The sequence below is a fragment of the Pan troglodytes genome, chromosome 6 (genome assembly GCF_028858775.2).
Source record: "Pan troglodytes isolate AG18354 chromosome 6, NHGRI_mPanTro3-v2.0_pri, whole genome shotgun sequence".
Lineage (NCBI taxonomy): Eukaryota > Metazoa > Chordata > Mammalia > Primates > Hominidae > Pan > Pan troglodytes.
Genome location: NC_072404.2, coordinates 39,822,281 through 39,840,266, shown reverse-complemented (window position 1 = coordinate 39,840,266; position 17,986 = coordinate 39,822,281). Strand labels below are relative to the sequence as shown.

Below are 17,986 nucleotides of genomic sequence, written 5' to 3'. Positions count from 1 at the left end.
CATACAGCAGGTAACCAAAATCGCCTAATCGATTAACTGAATAATTAATGAATGCTCTCAGAATAAAGAGACTATTAGGAAAAAAAATTCTGAAAAGTCAGGAACATTATGGGGGAACTATGTCTGGTGCCAAGAAAGCTAGCTGAGAAATTCAAATTCATGGGAGTCCAATTTCTCCATTTGAATAGGGATAACCTACCCCACTAAAAATTATTGTTAAAATCAAAAAGCTAAATCAGAATCAGAACAACATGGGAAAAGAACTTACCTCTAATGCCTAATATGACCAAGAGTGGTCGGCAGAATAATGGACCCCCAAACATGTCCACCTCCTAATGCCCAGAACCTGTAACTATGTTATTTACATGGCAAGAGGGAATTAAGTTTGCAAATGGAATTAAGGTTGCTAATCAGCTGGTCTCAAGATGGGCACTTCTGAAAGAGGCAAATGTATTCACAAGGGCCCTTAGCAAAAGAGGAAGGCAGGTGCATGGGCCTTACAGTGTGAAAGGGACTCAACCTGCTGTTTGCAAGTTTGAAGCTGGAGGAAGGGGTCAGGAGCCAAGGAATGTGGGCTACCTTCAGAAGCTGGAAAAGGAAAAAAAAAAAAAAAAAAAAAAACACCGATTCTCTCCCCTAGGGCATTCAGAAGAAACACAGCCCTGCTGACACCTCGATTTTAGCCCACTGAGACCCTTTTCAGACTTCTGACCTCCAGAACTATAAAACAATGCATTCATGCTGTATTAAGCCAGTGAGTGGTAATTTGTCATCTGCAGCCATAGGTAACTAGTACACTTAGCAATCCAGCGTGGCTAGTATAAAATAACTAGTGTATGCCAAGTACCACGCCAGATGCTTTCTGTATTTTCAGTATCCCCTTTCATCCTCACTATCCCCTTTCATCCTCACTATGTCTGTGCACATTGTATATTCATACCCTAATTTTTTAGCAATGAGTTTGAAGAAGTTGCCTTGTTGCCCATGGTTACTCGGCCAATAGTTGTAAGATGGAATCCAACCCAAGACACTGTGGCTTCAAGGCCATTCCTTTCCCCACAGCATCCTGCAAACTTGTTAACTAGCTGGGGTCACAGAGCTCTTTGATAATCTGAAGAAATGTGTAGACACTCAAATCCTCTCAAATGTAGAGGTTCATAGAGACCCTGTCAAAAGACTGATCAATGCTGTCCTAGGAGTCTGGGAACACCTATCTATAAGCTAATTATAAACAATAATATATGATTCTCTTATTTAATGTGTTTCTATTTCATCTCCCCAACTACATTAAATGTTTCTGAGCTCAGGGTCTGTATCAACTTTTCATTCATGTCCTCCAGAGCACCTTCCAGAATGCTAAAAAGCTCACTGAATGTTAATATGCAGTTCATACAGAAGATGCATTTTTGCCACTCTCACTATCCAAGATCTTAACTTCTCTACTTAAACCAGAAGTTTTTATTTATCAATTGAGAGAACTGTATAGCTAAGCTAAAGAGATGGGTTTCACAACTCCAAGTTAACCTGGCTTCCAGCTTTAAAGCCTCCTTGGAGCTTGGCAGACATTGAGCATATTATTGCTTTGAAGAGTCTTGTGTTTGAATCCTGATTTTGCCACTTAAGGCTTATAAAATCATGCACAAACTACCTACATAACCTCAATTTGTTTGCCTATAACATGACTCTAAGAACAATTACCTTGCCGGGTGATTATAAAGATAGCATTGCAAAGCTGCCTAGAACATAAGAGATACTCAGAGTAGTCATTATTCATTTGCTTATTATAAATGTTATGCAAGTCTAGCAAATAGTTATCTAGTGCTGGCTAAAATGGGGTTGAGTAAGACTGTAATGAACTTAGAAAGTATAGATTTGTTGAAAAGACAATGTAAACTGAGGTAGTCTATAAAAGACATAAAATACAGATCTGGGGCTAGAATGAAGTAAGCCTTCTAGGCCAAAAGAAGAATGTAAATAAAGTCATGGACATAGATAAGAGGGCAGCTTATACAAGAAGAGCAGGAGGCCAATCGCACCAGAGTGCAGAGCTGCTTCAGGAGATACAAGACACCCAAGTTGTCTAAATAAATTGGCCTGAGATTTATTGCCAGCCTGAGAAGTTTAAATGTATTCCAAACAACCAGCATTTCTTGATGTGTTTCCTGTGAAACATCAATCCTGCCTGTTGCTCTGCCAAAATAAGTAGAAATTAAAAAAAAAAAAAAAAAAAAAAAAAAAAGCTCTGCCGCTCAAATTAGTTTGGGAGGCACTCTATACTCCAACCTCTTTCACCATGCACATCAGCATATTAAGGGCTCTGAGAATTCTGCAGTAAGAAAACACATTTAAGTTTACTTGACCCAGCATTTCCTGAGTGTATTTAATCACAGAACCTTGTTTTGAAAATATTACTCATTATTATCCCTCAGCACTAGTGTTTTATAAAACAAACTCTGGGAAACCGCAAGTGAAGGAAGCTGGTGTAGGTTTCTGTGAAAGCTAAGTTTGGGTTCTGACAGGGGTGTGCAAAAAGGGGTGAAGGAGAAGAGAGATGGAGATTACATGCAAGCAATAGGATGAGTGTCCAGCTGCCATGGGAATGGCAAGGAAAGTATTTATTTGAAAAACATCACAAAAAGACAATCAAGCAAACCTGATGATTGATTAGCAACATGGGGGAGAAATGCCAAAAGTATGAGAAATAACATTAAGGCTCAAATCTTGTGCAGCTGGGATATGGGGGTGCCAGAATTCAGTCAACAAACAGGGATTGGAAACAGCCATTAGCCCCTCCATCCAACTCCCAGCTCAAATAATTGGGGGAATCAAAGGTAGAAACTATTAACAAAATTCAAATGCAATACTTTGAAAGAAGAACGTGTTCTCCAAGAAGCTGAGATCTACTACATTAGCATCTTGTTAAGAAGTGATATGTTAAGGACCTCAAAGCTTAAACAAATCTGAAACCAGAGTGAGAAAGTACAGAAAGGGCACCATGAAAGTGGAGCTGTGGGTTTACAAGATGAAAAAGCAAAAAGTAAAACAACAGATACTTGCACTAAAGAAGGATATGGGAAGTCAGAGAAGAGGGGTGTAGCAATGAATGAGGGCAGAGAGTACTAACGCGGAAGGGAACAGAGATAAGAAGAAAGAATGACAGCATTCATGAATATGAATTTCACATCAAAGGGCCATGCAAAGCACAGCTAATGAGTCATCTCTCCATACTCCCAGCAAAGGTTACAACTGAAGTATTGTAACCTAAGAGACTGAAGAGGTTAAAGTGACCTCATAAATGTAGGTACATTTTTAAAAAGTAAGTAAATACAACTGCTTGTAAGTAGAAGCCACTAGTCATGTATAAAAGAAAGTAACTGGCAAACCTCATATCTGTTTGGAAGTGAACCTCCAAAATGAATACAAATGTAGTCAATAGAGAACAGAGAATAGTGCATAAAAGTTTGGGCTTTGGAGTCTCGTAGGCCAGTGTATTAGCTGACCACAAACTATTTAATTTATTTCACCCTCAGGCTAATGACAGCTTCTAATTCATAGGAACATGGTAAGGATTAAATGGCAAAATGGAGAGCATTTATCACAATACCTGACTGATATGGACTAATGTTCAATAAGTCGCTGTTAGTTATAGGAGCAATTGCAGAGGCAGCAGAAGTAGCAATTTTTGTTGCTTTTATTTTGCTCATAGGAGATGTGACCTCCAAAGAGGAATAAATCTGCCTCAGCTCTGCATATAGTAATGTATAATTAGTTATACAGTACTTCCCACCAAGTGTATTTTTTAAGTTTCACAGCTTGGGGTTTCTATTGTTCATTTGTTTTGTCGTTTAGCTGTATTTTAGGTGTATCATTACCAAGGAGTTTCCATCACACATACCCTCAGTCAAAACTGGATACTTGCAATTTTCCTGAGATTCAACATGGCAGCCTTGGCTACATTGTACCAGATGTCTAATAATGAATTCGCATATCTTTTTCTATATAAAATGCATTCTTTTGAAATTAAGCAAGAAACTAGCTTTTAATTGAACTATGTCATAATGCTACACCTATATTAAAAATAGCTTTCCCAAGCAAAAATCCAGGGAGGCCTGTAGAATGAATACTGGATTAGGAGATTTTTAAAAATATGCAAGTCCTCATCCCAGCTCTTTCAGTTAGTACTGCTGTGAGTCTCAGTTTCCTCACCTGTGAAGTGAGAGGTCTAACCTCATATTAAGGTCCCTTCACTTACAAATTTCCTGATGCTAAAATGGTGATGAGCTCCAAAGGCAGGGCAACTCTGCTCTTACCCATTCCTGGTGGAAATTATATACAGAGTTATTTCAAGTTCAAAACTATGTGTACTTAAAAAGAAAATTTGGGGAGATCTTCACTTGACCCCAGTAACTTGAATTACCACGAGAAAAAAAAAACTGGAAAAACTAGTAGACATGGAAAACAAACAAAATGGAAAACCAAGCCAGTTTGATTTGTCAGTGAGCTCAGAGCATACCAACCACCACTTCTCTGTACTTGAGCAGAAAGACGGAGATGCCACAGTAGAAGAAAGCCTGGGGACTTGAGTCTCCATTTCCACCCAGGTGTGGTTGGAGGGACAACATTGTTAATTGGAAATTCCTCTTAAGGTCCTTCGCCAGTCTCCAATGCTTACAAGTTGTAAAGCCCTCCAGACCTTCTCTTCCCCTTCTTAACTTCAACTGGTTATCAAACTGTACAAAATGACAAGGAAGCTAAGGGAAGTAATTCCAGACCAAGCTTTCGGGCCAGCTACCTGGTTGGAATTCAGGCTCCACAACTATCTTGAGCGTCCTTCTTAACCTCTAAGCCTCAGTTCCCTCAACTGTAAAATGGAGCTAACAGCACTATTTGACCACAAGACGGCTGTGATAATCAAATGAAACCAAATGAGACTGCCCAAGATAGTGTTTAGAGACGGCAGATGCCAAATAAATATTAGCTGCTGCTGCTGCTGCTGGGTACTACTGTTGTTATTATTGCTATTATTGTTATCTGTGGATGATGACGGTGGTGATTGTTAATTCATCAAATAATCACTTATCAAGGACTTACTGAGTACTAACACCCTGTGGGAATTGACAATAGGTGGTAGAGAAAAGGTGATTCCTAATAACTTCAGTCTCCTTCAACTCTGTACTAATTTACAGCAAGAAAAATTAAAGTAACAGTATCCCTTAGAGCAGAACAGCATATAAAACAGAAAACAGACTGATTTCCTCATGCTCCTTCCAGCGTGGCTTCTACCGATGTGGGATCTCCCAGCCACCATGTGTGGTACAGTGGGTTTTATTTGCCACCCCTGTCTGCTGTTTGGGCCTGAGGAACAGTGTCAAGCCCGACTCCAGATGCTGGAGCAGAAACTTCAGTGGCCACTTAGCTTAACACCTCCTTGGCAGGGCTAAAGTCAACACCACAAATTCTTATTCTACAAGCATCTTGAGCTCTGGTTTCGAATTTCCTTGCTTTCCTGAGTTAAGGACAGACTCTTGGTGTTAAGGGACCTGGAGTTGCTTACAGCCCCGGAGGCCAGAAACCTTGCTCAAACACAGAATCACTAATTTGCAGAACCTCTGTCAGTGGAGATTTCTCATAAAATGGGCCCCTAGGTTGCTGTTTCATTATGGTTTTTTTTCTAGGGAAATAAATGAAATTGTTATTATAGTCTCCCCCTCCTACAGCCACTCTGTTAATTGGAGCTACCTGTACACATCCCAGAGGGCTTACATCAGATGTGCCAAAACAAGTGGCTGTGGTGGGTGTAGGCAGCAGGCAGGGCTCCTAGGAGAGCAGGCACACCAATGCAGCCTGCACGCAGCTGGAAACCAACCCTGGGGGGTTTAAAAAGTCACCTGGCAACTGTGAGCCTCCTCTCACCATGAGCTGCTGAAATTTGATATTTCCTGTTACTTCTGGGACACGTAGTTGAGGTTATTTCAATTAAATGCACATCTGTGCTCGGCATATTCAATCAGCCTCAGTGTTATGTAATCGTGAACTTGTGTTTTAAGCTGGGATTCTGATGGTTAGGTCTGATGTAGCTGCAGGTACAGCTTAATGAACCACCAGGGACTGGGCATGCATGTCTGGGCTGCCTTTGTCTCTGCTTTTGTGGATGGCTGAGAGATTAATTTTCTCATATACTCAGTCTGTCAATCTCAGTCTCTCTCTCTCTCTGCCCCTCCCTCCATCCCTCTCTCCCTTTCTTTCTCTATACACATCTCACATGCACCTTTCTTATTAGTGACAACTTTGACCCTATGTATTATTTCCATGTTAGAAAACAGATATCCTGTCAGCAAAGAATTTATCTGATTCAGGTCTCTGTTGGGTGGTTAGGTCAAGATTCCACCTACTATTTGCCAACACACAGTAAAACAACATTTTGCATAAACAAAATGCTACACACAAAACAGGCAAGTGGCCTCCCTGGCACCTCCCCTGTGCTCATGTGTGCCCAGCCGAGGCAAGTCCAGATTGGCTTAAGGCTAGAGTCTCACACTTTGGCAAGAAACAGCATTTGCAAGAAAGCTTTATGAAGTTTGTGTAGCCCACTTCAAATATTTTGTTTTAAATAAATCATCAAAATCAAATCTAATTCTTTTCAGTTGGAAAGGGAGAAAGAGAGGCTGTTCCATGTTATGAAAAGACAGCAATGCTTTTCATACTTCCCTCAGGTCTGATTTTAAGAGGACTTTTGTTCTCCTATTTTGAGAGAATCATCATTGCTCCTTCAGGCCAACCCTACAAAAACTGTCCTACTGTGGGGAGGACAACGGCGTTGTGCCTCCTCTATTATTTCTTACCTACGAAATTGTAAATTACCATTACTGCTGACTGTTGTAAGGAGAGGCCCATAAGAATGTTCTATAGATGCACTTCAAGTTTCCTCTTCGTTACTCCTTTCAGAGATCTGAGAGAGCCCCCAAACACTACCAAGATTAAGACTAACCCAGGCAATAAGGGAGAAATTCTGTGGGATTTTAGAAACAGACAATGTAATGCCACTACTGCTGGAAATAATGCAACACTTATTTAACTACCACAGGTAACCAAAATAAATTGGAGAGTATGTGAAGCTCTGTAATCAATCCATTTAATTGACGTATGCATGTATGTGTGCATGGAGGTATTCTTGCCTCCTTTCAGGGAAGGGCTGGAAGTAGCTTACAGACCTAAAAAGTAAATAGCTGAAAACACGTAAGAGTGGACATATATGATGAAGTCAGGAGTAAGCTTATTACTCAAAACCTGCATGCTTTTAGAGGTGGAGTACAAATTTATTTTTAGCTTCCTAGCAACAAAAGCAAAGATAGCAACTTTTTTTAATCATTCAAGATATAATTACGCCTTCATAATTTTTTGCAGGGTTAGAGAATTAAAATACAGAAACATATTCAATTAAACTCAGAGGCTTCCAGTCTCACTTTACTCTCCTACTGCATCTAATCCACAGGTGCCAAGGGTCAGTTATTGCTACTAGTATCACAGGTGCTCATGTCTGCATTCACCCATGCTGTTTCCTCCATTTGGAATGCCTGTGGCACCCAATGAGGGGTAATTGTGCTCCCCAGGGGACATTTGGCAATATCTGGAGATATTTTTGATTGTCACAACCTTGCAGGGGATGCTACTGGCATTTAGTGGTTAGAGGCCAGGGATGCTGCTAAAGATCTTGCAATGCACAGGACAGCCCCACAACAGAATGATCTGGCCAAACTCTCAGTAAGACTGAGGTTGAAAACTCCGCAGTAACATCATGGGGCGGGGGGGGAGAGAGAGAGAGAGAGAGAGAGAGACAGAGAGAGAGAGAGAGAGAGAGTGTGTATGTGTGTGTGTGTCCGAGAGAGAGGGAGAGAGTGTATGTGTTTTAATAAGATATAAATTAGTTGTTTTTCTGGCTTTAGAAAACACTAGACTTTTTTGTAGTTTCATCCTTGCTTTCTCTACTCTAGAAATCTGTATATTAAGAGAGCTTTCATAATTTACAAAGGAGGAAAAAATGTGCCCAAAGGTTTGTTCTGAATCCTGAATATAATGACAAAGAAATTTCAAAGTAGGAGGTCTCAAAGCCACAGCTAAAGGACATCAGAATAAATCTACCTGAATGTGTTAAGAAAAACTGGGCATTGCTTAAAAATTGGAAGTCATCCCATCTCTTAACTCAATCTGAACAAATAAGCCTTGCCAAATAGAATGCATTTTACAGCAATGATGGAAGAACTGCTGGAGAGCAGGAGAGAGTAAACAGATGGAAAGAACACCAAAGGAAATTGAGAAATAGCCATCTGATGATATAATTGAGACTTGGACAGAGAACCACATGCCTGGGCCCTTCCAGCACTGACTGACCTGCTCCGCGCAGGTGCAGAGTCACTGTCCTCCCAGTGCCCCTCCAGCTGGGTGGCTTTCTCCCTTGCCAATTGCCTCTCTCAGTGATAGAAGGCATGAGCTCATTCACATGGTTAACACAATATGGTACTTAATATAACCAGTTTAAAGCTTGCTTCTATTTTATAATACCTTTCCTTCCATTTGTATTCTTTTCTTTTTCTTTACGATGTCACCAGTTTTCTAGATATGGAAAGTCCAGCTCATAATGAATAAACTAATAATATAATGTAGATTTCTCTCAACTATCTCAATAATCACCTATTTGATCCTTGCAAAATAAAGTCAGATAATTCAAGATTTAGACTGTTTCTTACAAGATTGGTAATTTTTTTTTTTTTTTTTGACAGAGTCTTGCTCTGTTGTCTAGGCTGGAGTGCAGTGGCATGATCTTGGTTCACTGCAACCTCTGCCTCCCAAGTTCAAGCTATTCTTGTGCCTCAGCCTCCCAAGTAGCTGGGATTTCAGGCGCACACCACCACGCCCAGCTAATTTTTGTATTTTTAGTAGAGATGGGGTTTCACCTTGTTGGTCAGGCTGGTCTCAAACTCCTGCCCTCAAGTGATCTGCCCTCCTCGGCCTCCCGATTACAGGCATAAGGCACTGCGCCTGGCTGGTCATATGTTTTTATGAAGCTGGTAAGCAGTGATCCTGCCTGACAACAATGTGATTGGCAGATGTAATGAGTCTGTGCTCATGCAAACTGAAAGAGTTAACTGGAAAATAAGAGGCATTCCTATGAGGTCTGTCTCTGCTTCAACTGGAAGACACTTTATGAGGAAATGCAAACATCTCCATTGACATGGATACAGAGGAAAACTTCATCAGTGTAGACTCTATTCTGCTCATCCAGAAGGGAATTAACTGGAAGGCAGCCTCTGAACCATCCATAAACAAAGTTTCCTCAGGGTTTCTGGGAGGATGATTAAATGTATTAGATTGTACACGTGTTTTTAAATCAACTGGTAATCATAGCTAATTTGTCTTCCTGCATTATTCTCTACTAAGTCGTACTTCATTGGCCTCCTTTGAGTTATTTTATGTACTTCATTATCTTTAAAGTAAACCTTTTTTATTAAATCTATAATTAAATTTTCATTAATTCAACCAGCATTTTTTCCAATATGTAACTGTTTAATAGCTCTCTGCTTCTAAAAATAGCAACATATATAGTAGATAAATATTATATTTAATAGTTTTATATAAATACACACACACACACATACATATAGTGACCCTGCATATCTATTGTCCAAAGGCACTAATCAATTAAAAAAATAACAGAGTCTAGTAATTCTAGTAATATCAACTCTATTTTAGAGAATTGGAAAGAACAAACCTGTACCCATGTGAAAGCTGCTTTCAACTGTCTTCCAGACCACTTCTCTAAACATAACTGGCTCAGAAAACACACTGATAGACTTTATGACTTTGTTAATCGTACTTATCATACATGGGAACTAATTTGACAGTGACATTACTAATACTCCTCTTTCAATAAAACACTCCAGGAAGCTATCTCAAAACCATATGAATTTCAGGAGGACTAAAATGGCAATTTGCTAATAGATCTAGGCATGTGTCTACATGTGGGAATGATATGAAGCTATTGCTATGCTCTGTCTGTATGATCAGTAGTACAGCCTCAGACAGTTTTCAGAATAGGCCATGCTTAGAAGGAACTTTCAAGAATACAGTTAAAAATAGTCATGAATCACACAACAACATTTTGGTCAATGATGGACCACATATAGGACTGTGGTCCCATAGGAATATAATACTGCATTTTTACTATACCTTTTCTACTTAGATACACAAATACCATGTGTTACAATTGCCTACAGTATTCAGTACAGCGACATGCTATACAAGTTTGTAGCCTAGAAGCCACAGGCTATACCATATAGGCTAGGTGTGCAGTAGGTTATACCATCTAGGTTTGTGTAAGTGCACTCTATGATATTCACACAACAACAAAATCACCTAAGGATGCATTTCTCAGAAGGCATTTCACATCCTGTTAAGTGACGCATGACTACAATAGGATGGCAAAACCATCAGCCTGATGACTTCTTGTTTTCTCTTTGCCAACAGCAAGACTGGATGCACCCAGGTGACATGGTGATGAGGTGGGGGTGGGGTGAGGGAGCAGGAAGTGCAGCTGTTTGGCTTTATAATGGGAGAAGGAAAGCCCCTCCTAGACTTTGTATAATGTTTGGTTTTACCGGATAGCATTATCTTAACCACGATGACTACAAATGCTATTAGCAGTTAAAATGCACATTAAGTTATCTGGTCCTTTTAAAAACCTAATCAAACCATTTATCTTCTTAATTTCTCATAGCAACAAATTCTGATGGAAGTATCTATATTTGTCTCCATTGTACTTCTGTGGGAGAATTACAATTGACTTAAAGTGACTGTAGAGAGGTGAGATGATCCCATCCTATATATACCTACAAAAATAAAATGTGTGGGAAACATACACCCCTATTTTTCTTGTTGCACTATAAAATGCAAAACAAATACTAATAGCACATTTTCAAAGGAATAAACTTACTTTCAGTGCAAATAGGACAGCATCCTTTTCTGTTGAGAATTTTGCCCTAATCAGAAGAAAAACAAATACAAAGTTAATGTTAAAAAAAAAAAAAAACAGGGTCTCCTGAGGACAAATATCTTTTTAAGATCTAATACAAGATAAACCAATGAAATCAGTCCAAGCCGTATTTGAACTCAATGCCCAGATGGTGATGAAGATGGTGAAAATGAAGTTTCAAGTATCAGGTTCTAAGGCCAGGCAAAGTCATTCAGCAAGCTTTCCTGTTTTTATCCTCCAAGAAATATAATACCTAAAGGGCTCACTAGTGTGATTTTTCTCACATGGAAGGAAGATGAAGACAGTCTGGACTCAACCTTTTCATTGATATCCAAATCTAGCCCTTTAGAGACCAAGGGCACACACATAAAAATGAGAATTATCTGTCAACCTATCGATCCCTACAAGACCTTCTTTCTGTCTTTGCTTGTTGGAGAAGCTTAAACAATAAACTGTAATCCAAGCTCAGGAATCATCAGCACTATGGATATGGGCAATATCTGTGCTACAGATCAAATTCAGTCAGATTTCTTGTTTCAGAAAATGGTATGTTATCCATGTTGAATCACTGTTATGCACTCAAAGCCAAGGAAGCTGAGAATTTTGAAACACTGAGTAATGCTTCATTACCTTTCTGGAAATACACTGCAATTTCCTACATTGCACATCTTTCAAGTTTTTTAATGCATGACATTTAAAGGAGGTGACGTATTCTCAGGACTCATATCAGAAAATCAGTTGTCTTATCTCTGACTCAGTGGTTAATCACAGAGAAAAAGAAATGTAGAAGAAGTTTAACATTTAGGGAGCGCTTGCTATATAACAAACATCTTATTCGATATTTTACTTATGTGGTAACACTGGCTTAGTGATAAGGATTTAATACTTATGACCTATTAAGATTTAATGAACATTAGAGATTTTATAATCACTGTTATTAAGATGCACAAGAACCTTATGAGCTGAGTATTTCCCTTTTTATAGGTGAAGAAATTGAGGTCATGCAACACAAGAGTAGTAGAACCAAAAATCAAACCTAATTTTGTCTGACCCTAAAGGACATTTTCTTCCCACTGCAGTTTTGTCCTGTTGAGTCCTTTCTCTTGAAGATAATTTAATATTTATTATCTGCTATACACTAGACTGAGTGCTATGCATTCCTCATACTTTATCATTTAAATTTCACAATAACCCTCCACATGCAGTTGTCCTTATCCCCTGTTTACAGGGAACTAAGGAAACAGAGACCATGGAGAGGTTGCCAAGGCTCATGTCAAAGCCACATGGCTCACACACTGCTCATTCACTCACTCACTACTGGTCATTTCCATCAAGAGTAGGCTTAAGTACTCAAAAAGAAAAAATCAGATTGACTTAAAGGATTCTGGTTAATTATTGAAGATCTTTAATCAGGTCTGATTTGTTTTTGCATCAGCTAGGCCTAAATGATACATTAAAGGCTTTGACAACTTTGAGTGAGACTTAAAACTCAGCCCCAGCCAGTCATCCCATAGTGTGGGGGCATCACAACATATTTTCATTGCCTAGAGCTCTGCTGTCAATTGCAATTTGGCACAGGGGTCTCTTTTGGTTTCTCAAGACTGAAAGCAGTTGCAGATGAAGCCAAATGAGGTCAGCTCAGGCCCAGGGAATGACGGCCCCAAGAGGATTAAGGTGCTTTATCCCAACGCAGCAGAGCCACCTTAAAGCCAAGACTCCAAACAAATGTGACTACGATTCCCTACATCCACATCTCGGTGGAAACTTCCATCTCTCGTCTTCAGAAAATGAAAGTGGCAGTGATGATATCACTAAATTAGATGGGGGAATAAATCAGGTACAAGCTGTAAAGTCAGAGCACCTGTGTAATATGCAATTAGCCCTAAGACTCTGGTCATGCTGCAGGCTCTTCCATAAGCAGGGTCTAGAAATACCACCCACCTCAGAGGGGTGATGTTAGCATTAAATGAGATTAGTGTTGTCACTACAAAATCTCAGTACGTATTAGAGATGGAGAGATGACAGTGTCCTAATGACCCAGTCCCCACTGCAGCCCTCATAGCCCTTCTCACAAATGGCACTCCTTTGCCTCTGGGGGAGTTGCAGGATGGGGGAGGAGGGGCAGGATTGACAGGGAATCCAATCATAAAACCCTTCTTCCACAAGAAACATTTACATCTGGAAAAAGAGATATGCAGTAGCCAGGAAAGACAGAGCAGGGAATACAAGCTCCTCCTCTGTATCTTTTTTTTTTTTTTTTTTTTTCAAAATTTCCCCAGGCAATGTAGGGGAGGGGAAGTTTTTAACAAGATTTCCATGGTAGATAGAGCTGAGTTATCTTCCAAAGACCTCCTGCTGGCCCCCGAGAAGGGAAAGTGTGAACTGGAGGAGTGGTTGGAAGGAAGCCTAGAAACAGAAAGGTGGCCCCTGAGGCAGGGGCCTTGGCAGGGGCACCAACAAGCTTTGACAAGGCGTGGAGGGGGTGGGTGGGGCAGGGAAAGGCCTCTGCTTGGAGGAATGGATGCCCCTGGCCCAAATGTGGTCCACAATGATGAAAGGCTAATGAGACATCAGTGACATAAAGAACGTTGACCTCCCCCCATCATCCCCTCCCCCAGCAAGAGCACAATGAAAACTATCAATCCAGCTACAAGTGGCAGAATTCAAGTGAAGCTGGAAACTTCACGGCGGCCTGCTGAGGCTAGTTACTTGAGCCACCAGGTTGGCACAGCATCCTGTTTTTGTCTTGTAGAATAAGGAAGCCCATTATTACTAACATGTGCTGCAAGAGTTCATTAGCAGCGAGGGTTCCCGGAGGACTGGCATAATGATGTGATCCCATTTTTCCCAATGAATATTTATAAGCAGACCATGTTCAAGTCTACTTATTGTATCTTCTTTGTTTTTCTTTTATGGGAGGCTTTCAGTTTTATGTCTGAGGCTTTTTAAAGCAAGACTAATTAGGGTTTTTTTTTTTTCTTTTTTTCCTCTCCTCTTTATTCAGTTGTGCAATAGCAACAGCTGTTGTTTTTTGTGCCTCATTTGGCAGCCAAGTAAAAACAGCAACTTTTGTTTATAATAATAACAGATGTGAATAAAATTAAAAGCTGTCTATAACAGAGAAGGGAGGACATGTCCTGAATATATGGATATATTTTTTCATTCACGGGAAGGTGTTGAATAGGTTTGACATCTTCCCAAAATGTATAAAACTTTAAAAGGTTTCAAGTTGCTGAGGTGAATTCAATGAACCTCATGCTTTAGAAGATAATGGTTGCTTTATTCAGTGTGCTGGAGCTATGAGTTTTTGAAAAGAGATATTTCCATAAGGATGCTATTTCCATTTGGGGCTACAATGGAGGCCAGGATTAGAGAGAGAAAACTTCAGCAAAGAAATCGGGGATGCCGTGAGGCAGGAGAAACCCCTTGGGGAAGTATTAATAAACAAACCACATATTACTTTGAATGGCTATAAGAGGAAAGCTCTGATTTGAGAAGGGAGAGAAAAGAGGAAAAGGCAAAAGACAGTTATGATGTTAAACAAAACCTGGCAAAAGAAAACAAAGAAAGAGATCTTGCAGGAGTTGGAGAAATTTTACAGAATGAATGGGAGATGTCAATAAGAAATCAGAATTGGGACAAGAGCAAAGCAGAGCTATTTTCATGCAAGGAAAATATCTGCAAGAAGAATGAGCAAACTTTGCAAGGGGCATTTGACTAGTCAGGAATGTAGAGGCTTTGGGGGAGCTGGAGTCTGTGTTCGGAAGATGGCATGCGACTGTGCCACACACAGGACATTTCTCAAGACGCTAAGGTAAAGTCAATCTGTGTTCCAAACATACCTGTGGGCAGCTACTGATGGGAATGCACTGCTTATTGCGACACTCCGTCCTGCCTTTCACACAAGCACAGATGGTACAATTGATAGAGGACCACATCTCTCCATCCTACAAGAGAGGGCACAGGATCCTGTCAGCAGCTGGAGGCTGACAGGAGTTGAGGCAACAGACTGTAACCTCTCCATGGAGGAAAGCATTTCTTGCCCTGAGTGAGGGATGCCATCATTAGACTAAATGACTCAGGTGTCTGTCTACATCCAACTGATTTAAGATAAAGATTAGTGAAGATTTCAGATTGTGTGCAAGCGTGTGTGTGTGTGTGTGTGTGTGTTCCCCCTCCTGGATATAAAAATAATTATTGTGTGTTTAACCAAGTCATATTTATGTCTTGTTGTCATGCATTGTTTACTTAGTTCCACCCTGGGGGAAAACTAAGCATGAATTTTCATACATGATACAATGACAGAAATCTAATTTTCCCGTTTGATAAGACTAAAATATTTAAGCTGTCCCAAGCACCAATAGTTAATTGAGATGTCCAGAGGTGGTTAATTACCAGATGTGCCATGGTTCTGGCCCATACAGGACATGCATAAAAGACAGGCTAATTCAAATGACTCCCAGTGCTCAGACAGACACTTCATGGGCAAGCCACTGAAAATGCAGAGCTCAGAGAGAAGACTCCAAGTGCCATGGATACCCTGTCCCTGCCTATCTAGTCCTCTCCTCTTAAAATGCAGGGCAGCATTTTGGGACACATTTCCTAGACTAGATCCTTGCTCAGACAGAAAGAGCTATTTGAGGAATTTCTTTCACTCATGAAAGGTATAACCTGTGAATGCCAAATACCACAAAAAGCCCTTGTACCTCTGGAGGACAGGCAGGGATGTGCATCCTTGCTTGTGGGTAAAAAAGATCACAGACAACAGAGTTGGGCTGAAAACAAAACAAGGATTCCTTCCTGAGCTTGCAGATCCAAGCAGCAGATTTTTGTTAGAAACAGTTGAGATATTTGATGACTCCCCCGCCTCTTTCCCTTCCTGACTTTTTGAAGCTATTTTAAGGACTGTCTACCCTCTAGTGTCTTTCAAGAAAGACCTGACTGAATCTGCCTTAAAGGACACTTGACTGTTTCAAGTTCTCTGAGTACACATTTCTAGGAATCCAAGTCTCCGTGAATTATTTTAAGCCTCAGTCATTTAAAGGAACCGTTTTTACAAGGTGACTTACAAGTGTATTGCAGCCGGGCGCGGTGGCTCACGCCTGTAATCCCAGCACTTTGGGAGGCCAAGGAGGGTGGATGACAAGGTCGGGAGTTCGAGATCAGCCTGACCAACATGGCAATATCCCATCTCTACTAAAAATACAAAAATTAGCCAGGCATGGTGGCATGCACCTGTAATCCCAGCTACTCAGAAATCTGAGGCAGGAGAATCACTTGAACCCGGGAGGTGGAGGTTGCAGTGATCCAAGATCACACCACTGCACTCCAGCCTGGGCGACAGAGCAAGACTCCATCTAAAAAAAAAAAAAAAAAGTGCATTGCACACAGCACCATGGTGAGAGTGAGAGTGAGGCTATTTCATCTGGGTGTTCTGGAGATAGAGGAGGAGGCGACTTTATATCAAGAGGACATATGAGCATCTCTGAAAGTCTGGTGTAAACACAACACACATGCCTCCCCCTTCACTGAGCATGACACCTTATGTGTTTTTTTGTCCTCAATTGTTTTCTCTTTTTTAATTTATTTTATTTTATTTTTAGTTCTGGGGTACATGTGCAGGATGTGCATGTTTGTTACATAGGTAAACATGTGCCATAGTGGTTTACTCCACCTATCAACCCATCACCTAGTTATTAAGCCCAGCATGCATTAGCCATCCTTTCTAATACTCTCCCTCCCTCCACCCTACCCCTCAACAGGCCCTAGTGTGTGTTGTTCCTCTCCCATGTCCACGTGATCCCATCATTTGGCTCCCACTTATAAGTGAGACCATGCGACACTTCATGTCTTCTTACTATTCCATCAGAACCAAGACCTCTCCCTCCAACTACTTCAGTGTGATAGGAAGTGTGGCTCAGTGCAGCATGCCTGCAGAGCTACCACAACTGACTTGTTTATGTGGGTCTTGATTCTCATGGGTATCATGAGGTGACAGCTTCGGTAGAGAGTGATTTGACTCCTTCCACCCCTAGGGAAAATGGACTAGATAGGAGGTACTTTGGACAAAGCCAACCACCTTGCATTTTGAAGTTTAAATGGCCATTGCACTGTTTCCCACTTGGGGTCCTCAGAGAATAATGTAAAATACACCTGACATTGGTAACAGATGGCCAAAAGACAACCTTTTCCATTCAGCTGGGCAGAGCTCTCTCACCTGGCTCAACTACATACACTATTAACATCCTTATCTGAATATCTTCCAAATGAGAAAATTTTTCTTTGCAAATGTAGCTTTGTGAAAAACTTCTAAAAGCATCAAGCTGTATAGATCCATCAGGATCTTGACAAGGATCATCACCTTGACAAATGTCATTGAGCATCTCCAACGAGATGAGGTACTCCTAGGTATTCAGGCAGGTTTTACAGGCTTAACATATTTCAGCAAAAATATAGTCAAGAAAAACATCTTTCAGACGGTTGATTCTCTGCCCCTATCTGCACTTGATTCTAACTATAAATGTATATATAATACTGTAATATAAATACATTCTATTAATATATGCACACATATACATTTGTATATGTATATAGAAATTATGGGATAACCCAATCTGCCTAGTGTCTGGAGCTTTTTAATTGTCAGCGTAGTAATACAGGAGTTCCCATGTGCTTGTCTCATGACATACCCGGAAAATCTTGTTGCCAAATTTGCATACTTTGATGTCTTCTGGGGGCACTCGTAGGAGGCACTCTTCACAACAGCCCTCCTGGCCTTGGTCACAGCCACCAGGGTGGGAGCACTTCCTCTTGCAAACCACAGTAGAGTCCTGGGGGCCCAAAGGCAAAATAGAAATTAAAAATGATTTTCGCCTCTACCAAACATCCTACCTGGCCTTCCTTTCATAACTCATAACTATCTGTGTCAAAGTCTGTAAGGTACCATATTTTAATTTATTG

General features: G+C 40.5%; 1 protein-coding gene across 2 annotated transcripts in view; it reads right to left on the bottom strand.

Moving 5' to 3' along the window:
- Positions 1 to 17,986, bottom strand: part of BMPER (BMP binding endothelial regulator) — a 249,361-nt gene that overhangs the window by 81,373 nt on the left and 150,002 nt on the right. For both annotated transcript variants that reach the window (XM_009452884.4, XM_054655539.2), the window contains 3 exons: positions 17,716 to 17,856; positions 14,869 to 14,973; positions 10,988 to 11,033 (listed from right to left, as the gene is read on the bottom strand). In XM_009452884.4, the coding sequence (XP_009451159.3) occupies positions 10,988 to 11,033; positions 14,869 to 14,973; positions 17,716 to 17,856 (292 nt within the window). The remainder of the gene's footprint in view (positions 1 to 10,987; positions 11,034 to 14,868; positions 14,974 to 17,715; positions 17,857 to 17,986) is intronic.